The sequence below is a fragment of the Trachymyrmex septentrionalis genome, unplaced genomic scaffold, assembly GCF_001594115.1.
Source record: "Trachymyrmex septentrionalis isolate Tsep2-gDNA-1 unplaced genomic scaffold, Tsep1.0 scaffold40, whole genome shotgun sequence".
NCBI lineage: Eukaryota > Metazoa > Arthropoda > Insecta > Hymenoptera > Formicidae > Trachymyrmex > Trachymyrmex septentrionalis.
In genome coordinates, this window is record NW_017305569.1 from 1,166,355 (window position 1) to 1,173,979 (window position 7,625).

At 32.9% G+C, this 7,625-nt stretch overlaps 2 protein-coding genes across 2 annotated transcripts; one reads left to right on the top strand and one right to left on the bottom strand.

Annotated features, from left to right (window-relative positions):
- The first annotated feature begins 1,545 nt into the window (after positions 1-1,545).
- Positions 1,546-4,264, top strand: LOC108751006 (membrane protein FAM174-like). Its single transcript, XM_018490925.1, has 3 exons — positions 1,546-2,211; positions 3,328-3,437; positions 3,830-4,264. The coding sequence occupies exons 1-3, from the start codon at positions 1,891-1,893 to the stop codon at positions 3,993-3,995; spliced, it is 597 nt and encodes a 198-aa protein (XP_018346427.1). The 5' UTR covers positions 1,546-1,890; the 3' UTR covers positions 3,996-4,264.
- A 562-nt stretch (positions 4,265-4,826) lies between these two features.
- LOC108750991 lies at positions 4,827-7,462 on the bottom strand. The gene is made up of 5 exons (XM_018490898.1): positions 6,924-7,462; positions 6,128-6,826; positions 5,666-5,989; positions 5,188-5,604; positions 4,827-5,106 (listed from the first exon to the last, which is right to left on the bottom strand). Exons 2-5 carry the CDS (start codon positions 6,437-6,439, stop codon positions 4,888-4,890), a joined length of 1,272 nt encoding a protein of 423 aa, XP_018346400.1. The 5' UTR covers positions 6,440-6,826; positions 6,924-7,462; the 3' UTR covers positions 4,827-4,887.
- Between the last annotated feature and the right edge of the window lie 163 nt (positions 7,463-7,625).

Consider the following 7,625-nt stretch of genomic DNA (forward strand, 5'->3'; position numbering starts at 1 on the left):
TTTTATTAAAATTAATATTAGTATAATAACTACTATTATATAGTTAAATTGAGGAAGACTAATTGTAAGTCGAAATGTTTTTTATTTTGTATGGTTAAGATAATTAACTAAGCTAGAAAATGATAATAAAAAATCGATTTATTCGTCATCGATCTCCATTTGTTTATATATTTAATATTTGACTAAAGGAGATCGAATGCAAACAAAATTGCATGCTGGTATTTGTTAATCATATAGAAAAAAAGTATGTTCTATTAAAAAGCGTACATATGATAGATTATGTACTTATCTGCATACCTGTGTATTTTATATTCAATTACTATTATTAATAAAATAATATAAGCACATATTATAAAAGTATATTTATTAAATATAACGTTAATTAAACTGCCAGAATGCGCTAGGATTAACGTTCATCAGAATTCTGATAATGTTGCGTATTACTGGCGGAGTATTTATCGTTTTTTAAAAATCCAACTGAAAAATATTAAAATCTTTATAATATAATATGCTATAATTCTTATAATATAATATAGTCTACTAAACATTGCAACTGTAAAATCTCGAATCTTGTTATAACAATCAGAAATGTTTGATTTAACCAAAGTGCATTTAATTATATACGTTGATATCAAATCATTTGTCTCATGCATTAAGAAAGAATCCATCTATTATGGATATATACCGATATGAAAATTACCAAGCAGACAAAGCTGTACTGCAGAACTGAAAAAAATATACTTTCATTATACTTAACGAAAATATTTGTGTTAAATTATGTAAAATCATGAGAACAATTAATGTAAAAGAATTTTGAATATGTAAATTAATAATGAAAAATATAAAATGTAGTTAAGAGGATGCTGGACGCATTGGAAATCAAGCGTTAAATCTCCTTTCGAGCGTCGTGGAAAAGGAAATCATTATCAAATAATCAAATAATCATTATCAAACTGCGGTACAAAGGTGCTAAGTCGGGCTACGAAATCCTCGATAATAATCCGATCTCCGCGATAATAAGACTTTATAGCGCGCACACGACACTCGAGAGAAGACGAAATGTTTAATCATGTCACACTGATATCATGATAGAATTTTACTTGATTAGTTAAGAGTAGTTAAGACTGTATTATTTAGATTATAATTTTTAATTTGATACAATAATTTTTTTTCAAAGAGTAATAATTTTTGACGAAGATTATAAGATTAAAGCTGCTATTACTTGGATTGGAATAAGAGGACCCCCCTTCAATAAAAATATTTTTTAATTAAAACTAGTACTTAAGTTGGAATAATAAAAAGATTCGTTATTAAAATTGCACCATACACACACACACACACACACACACACACACACACACACACACACACACACACACACACACACACACACAGAATGCATAATTTTTAATAATTTATTAAACAAAATGTGAGCAATATCAAACAGGAAAACATACATGTGCTGCTGGTTTTATAATTCGATCGATATCCCGGTCGTTATCATTCAAGACGTTACATTGACGCGCGCACGTGCATGTGCGCGTATTCACGGTCGCAAGTCTGGACGAGTTTTTTAACGTCTTTTATAGTCTTTAACGCTAAACGGAGCGCGATTAACGCACGCGACTCTCCGCGACATGTGCGTGTGCGGGGCGTCGCGCGCGCGAGGACGACACGGAATTGTCCGAACTCCGAAGGACATATCGCGTCGCAAAACAGCTGGTCCGGGAGGAAGCGTGACGAGGAGGACCGACGTCTAATTGTGCGCGCCGGACGGACGAGCAACATGGAGAACGCGTTAGAACGTCGGATTGTCGTGTTGTAAACCGCGAGGAAGGAATTTATAGTCGCCGCGCCGCCGTTGCCGCGCCATTTAAATGACACGGCACGATGACGCGGTCGAAGATCCAGAAGCTCAAATTCTTCATATTCCTGTTGATCTTCCTGTTGGCGCAGACGGCAGTCTGCGACGGGATTTTCCGGGAGAAGAGGAACGCGTCGTCGACGAATGTGGACGGGAAGGTAGTTCCTATCGATAATGTGGAAACGAACGAGAAGCTTGGCGATAAGGACAGTCAAAGGAATGCGGCCGGGTCGCCAGTTGACGCGAAAAAACCGGCGGCTGACGACAAGACGCACGACATAACCTCAAAGCCGTCAGACGCCGCCGTCGCGAATAACACTGCGCACACCGTGGACACGTCCAGTGAGGTTCGTATCTTCGTTAAATTCAAGCTACATCCTCGTTCTCGTATATGGCAATCACAATTTTATTGTTTTTAACATAAATTGAATAACCTCAATTATCTCATAATGCATGATACGTATGTACATTCGGGAAGATAACAATCTCGCAAAGACGAAAATTAGAATAAAATTTTTCTGTGCGACGCTTTAAGAAGAAAAGTGTATTCTGTATTTTTGTCTTCTCATGTATTTATATATAATTTCTGTAAAATAAAAAGCATTCGCTATATGTAGGACTTTAGATCTCATTAAAAGAGGACTTGAGATCTCACTGATTTGACACTAACATGTTTGCTATATTTTGAATTTATAAACATCTTTGAGAATCAAAGGTCGCTTATTTTTTTTTTTTTTTTCGTTCTAAATCAAGATTAAAGGCAATTTCTTGCATACGCAATACTACAAAAACAAAGGTTAAAAGTAGAAAAAATTAATTATTACTGTGCACTGGAATAATTCTTGTATCATTTACTGTAATTTATCGGTGCTCACGGAAAAAACTTTACAATAATTTATATCTTGATTATACTAAAGCAATCGATTCTAGTGCATAATTGCTGCATTAATGCTAGTAACCAGAAATATTAATAATGGAATATATTACTTATCGGTACATATTGACATATTAATTAAATATGAATATAAATAAATAAATATATATATATATATATATATATAACTTATATGAATATATCACAAATATATTCACATTCAACATAAAACAAACATTAATACTAATATCTGTTAATATTAGTTTATTAATATGGATAAAAAGTACACACGCGCGCGCGCGCGCGCACACACACACACACACACACACACACACACACACACACACACACACACACACACACTTGTTTTATGTTGAATGAATATATAATATTTGTGAACTTCATACACATCATTTTTATAATTTATATTGTTAACATTTTGGCTAAATATTTTTTAAGAACATTATATGTAAATTTAAATCTACAAACAGAACTTTACAGACTGCATATATTATATTTCTGAATTACATTTGTCTTGATTTTTTATTGTATCCCTATTGTTATTAACTATGACACTTTGATGAAACAGTCCAGCGAAGGAAAAACATCCTTCAACACTGGTGCTCTTATACGTGGTTTCTTAGTCTTCGTGGGACTAAGCATCCTTGTCATGGCCTATATCATGTTCCGTAGTTTAAGGTATGTTTAAACAGACAACAGTAATGAGCATGAACAATGTGTTACATATTCTCTAAAACTTTTAGGCCCAGGTCCACAACTCACGTTTAACTCTTAATAAAGGTTCAATTTGTTTCTCATCTCTTTCTAATTTTTAGAATTAGAAAGAGATAAATAAATTAAACTTTGATTGACCGAGGTTGACAACCGTGAGTTGTGGAATTGGATCTCAGAATGAATTTCTGTAGAGTGAAGTCTCACTTTTGAAGATTGAAAATTGAATCACTCTTTTTCAAGACTGATTTAATTTTCACTTTTTAAAATGAGATTCCACTCCAAAGAATTTAGAATGTAGATACTTATCTGGTGTATGATTAATAATTTAATGAGTTTTGTGTTGCTCTTATCGGCAGATTAAGTAAGACACGCGCCCAGTTGGTTCGAAAATACGGTGTCCTCACCCACAGGCAAGACGTCGAGATGCGACCGCTGCCATTGGATGAGGAAGACGATGAAGACACAACTGTTTTTGATGCGAGTAACGTTGTGGCAATCAATACTCAACATCAAAACACATAGATGTGTCTCTTAGTGAAAAATACTGTTGCGCTATTATATCCGTGTAATATTCTCAAAACATCATGTGATTTTTCATAACATCCATCTAACTTTACCCGTGATGCAGGTACACGAAGACTATTAATTGCGAGACAGATTAAGACATTTTTCAACGTCTTAAAAGTTATTTGCTTTGCGCAGCAAGATTATTACCATCAAATATGCATCTGTGATGCACTTATCATTAACGTACTATGCTTGTCAGCAATAGATGTACTTTTCGTAAAAAACAAGCAAAAAAGAAAAAATACAAAAATTTTTACCAATATTCTCCACCCTGTTAATATTACTATGTGATAACACAAAAGTTTAGATATGTCGTCTAAGAAGAAAAGTTAAGGGGTGGCTATATCTCTTTACTCTTATACAGATTATATTTTAATTAATCTACGTTGTTGTAATTAAAATTATATGAAAAGACATGGATATTTGTCTATATTTTATTTAATTCTATACATTTTTAATAAAAATTGCACATACGCATAAAATTTAATTGCACATATGTATAAATATAATTCTGAGATATATATCTATTGACAAAAATATAAATATGTAACAGTGAAATTTTATCAATAATTAAATATATTGGTAATTGTGTGTATATACATGTATATATGTATATGTATATATATATAATACTTTATGCAATAATACTTTAGCAGTAGGTATACCAATATTACATAGTATTAGTATATTGCTGCTACAATAGTATTGGTATATATCATACGTATTATAGATATAATGCATAATATATGTAATATATATAATATGCATTATTATATTAAAATGATAGTTATGCTTTATAATCTTCTATAACGCAGAAAGATGAATTACATATAAATAATATCCTTTTTCATAAATAACCATTCTCAACTGCATGAACAATTACGTCTGCTAATCTTTGTCTTCCACTTGATGTTTTAATATTATGTAATGTCCATACATCAGCAATATTTACTGCCTCGTTGCCTTTGATAATAGCATCTAAATCGAATGATTGTGTTGGGTCCAATAGACAAAATGGGATAGATTCCAGAGCGAACACTAATCCAAATATGAAATTTTTCTTCACCTGCAATTAATAAATATCGAGTATTAGTATCTATATAACTTTAGGTTATATAAAATTTTGAAAGTAAAATAGATACTTTACATCTTTCATAAATAAATCCCACGGATAAATCTTTTCTGGTTCAGATCCAAGAGATTTAATGGCGTTACTTAATTCGAAGTGATAAACTTTCAATATGTCATCATAATACTCATCTCGAAATGGTTTCTGAGTGCAAGAATAAACTAAAAACGATAGATCTGTGACAGAACTAGCGCAACGTGCAAGCTGAAAATCTAGCATTAGTGCTTCTTTTTTATTTTGCCCAATGTCTCGGACTAGAAAGTTTGGGGCCCAACAGTCACCCGCGGTTATAACAAACGTCGGGCCATCTCCTTCACACAATTCTGTACACTTGTCGTAGAGTGTACCAAATTCATAGGAATTAAATTGCTTTTCAGCTTTACTGTTAGGATATTCCGTCATTAATGCATGCTTTGCTATATCAACTAGCTTTTTCTGTAACAGAAGGTATACTTCAGTAAGAATTACATTGAAAATGCAACGTGTAATTACTTACATGAAATCTTTGGTACCAGTTCCAGTTATGATTACCAAAGTAGGTTTCTTTTAAACAGCTTGTTATTTCTATGAATTCTTCTTTTCTTTGGTCTCTGTACGCAAATGAAATTGCGTGAAATTTCGCCAAGGTTTCTAAGATTACTATACATTCTGTCCAGTCAATGCAACTTTGTCTGGACGCAGGTCCAAATCCTAGAGGAGAGACATCTTCTAAGACTATAAAATCATTTTCACCATCCATGTAAGAAGTCAAGTAACGTGGTATGCGCAACAGATTGCTCTGTCCTCTCTCTGCTAAGAATTTTTCAACCTTAGGGATAATCTATAAAATTGTTTTGTATTTATAAATGTCTTGTATTTGTTTTAAATATCTTACTACTTGATTATATATAACTGATCCATTTTTTAAAAGATACACGCATTTCCAATTACATAAAAAGAAAGTTTCGTACAGTCTCACCTTTGTATAAAACATGACTTCATTACCGAAAAAATCTTTGCTCCTGAAAGTCTTTCTCCTGCCAACATTTTTGGGAATTGATTTTACGACGAAATTAACTTGCACTTGTTGTCCGTCCACAACACCATACAGGACACCTTTGTTAACAGTCGACAGGTAGCTATCACCCTTGGCAAATCCCTCGCCAAATTTCCAATCTGTCAACTGCACCTTCTTACCGTCACATGCTTTACGGAGAACGTCTACTAGCACCTCTTTCGTGAACTTGTCACTCACGTCGCTCAAATTAACATGGTTATTAGTTTGACTCATGATTGTGATTTCTTCTACTTTCGTATTTATTAATAAATTAATTTACGAAACTCGACAATACTTTCGAAATACTGAAATCTGATCGGGAATACTAGATTTAAATACTGTAATATTATACTGAAATTAATACTTATGTTTAATTTAAAGGGTATTTTAACGGACTGTTTATACCGATGCGTGCGATTTAAATCTTTTATAATAGATATTTCTCATTAAAAGAATGTAACAAATGGGTGAGCAACATTGAAATATTAAGAACTAAGGTATAATGAAGCCGTTGGAATACTTATATTTATAACGCAATTGTTATCTCGTCGGACGTGATTTATAGTAATTTTTAAGTATCTCTCTGATAACTCGATCTTTTCTTTCCGTGATAAAAACAGTCTGTAATTCATTCACAAAAGCATCTTGTCATTTTGTAATCTTCAACTTTTCTACATTACAATTTTTGACAGCATGATTAATTTGTATGCTCACTTACATATACATAAATCTCTTTTTTATGGTCCAGTTTTTCTCGTCGAAGGAGAGAGGGGGGAAAAGAAATGTTTACGTCGGTTGTTCTTCATGCGAATATAGTCGATCGTAATAAAAAAGACGTCCTGATTGTCAACGTAATCGCAGTAATCACACGTGAACAAACCTCGCATTCCTCGCGCGTCGGTCTGCCAAGCTGCCACGTATCAAACTATGACGTTAAACGTAATTTTCCATTGGAAAGCAGGATCTTATTGAGATTTATTAAATCAACCGGGCTGGCGTGGAGGGGACGAATTAAATGGTACAAACAGTAGCAAGAGGCCACCAGGGGAAATGTGACTGAATTCTATGAACTGCCAGTCTCTCTTCGTCGACATTCTGAACACTGTGGTCGACTGTAGATCGTGCGCATGTTCTATCATCGATTTGCATTCGCGAAACTGTGCGAAACATAACCTTACGCATTGCTAGAAGAAATGAGAAGATTCTCCGATAGAAAGTTTTTTTGATAGAACAGCTGATAAGAAATAGAGCTTGTTATCGCATACGACCGCAAAAATTACACTCCTTTTTTTAACATTTTGTTTCTTTAAGTGGTAAATTGGTTTAAATATTTTTATATATATAGGGTCATCATTATCGAAACTATTAAATAAATATCTATATATATATATATATATATATATATATATATATATATATA

Bases quoted from the DNA above. Each gene is read 5' to 3' on its own strand.
- LOC108751006 (XM_018490925.1), top strand. From the start codon at position 1,891: ATGACGCGGTCGAAGATCCAGAAGCTCAAATTCTTCATATTCCTGTTG. The intron at 2,212-3,327 runs GTTCGTATCTTC...TTGATGAAACAG, and splicing joins CCGTGGACACGTCCAGTGAG to TCCAGCGAAGGAAAAACATC. The intron at 3,438-3,829 runs GTATGTTTAAAC...TCTTATCGGCAG, and splicing joins ATCATGTTCCGTAGTTTAAG to ATTAAGTAAGACACGCGCCC.
- LOC108750991 (XM_018490898.1), bottom strand. From the start codon at position 6,439: ATGAGTCAAACTAATAACCATGTTAATTTGAGCGACGTGAGTGACAAG. The intron at 5,990-6,127 runs GTGAGACTGTAC...ACAATTTTATAG, and splicing joins AAGTCATGTTTTATACAAAG to ATTATCCCTAAGGTTGAAAA. The intron at 5,107-5,187 runs GTAAAGTATCTA...TATTAATTGCAG, and splicing joins GGGATTTATTTATGAAAGAT to GTGAAGAAAAATTTCATATT.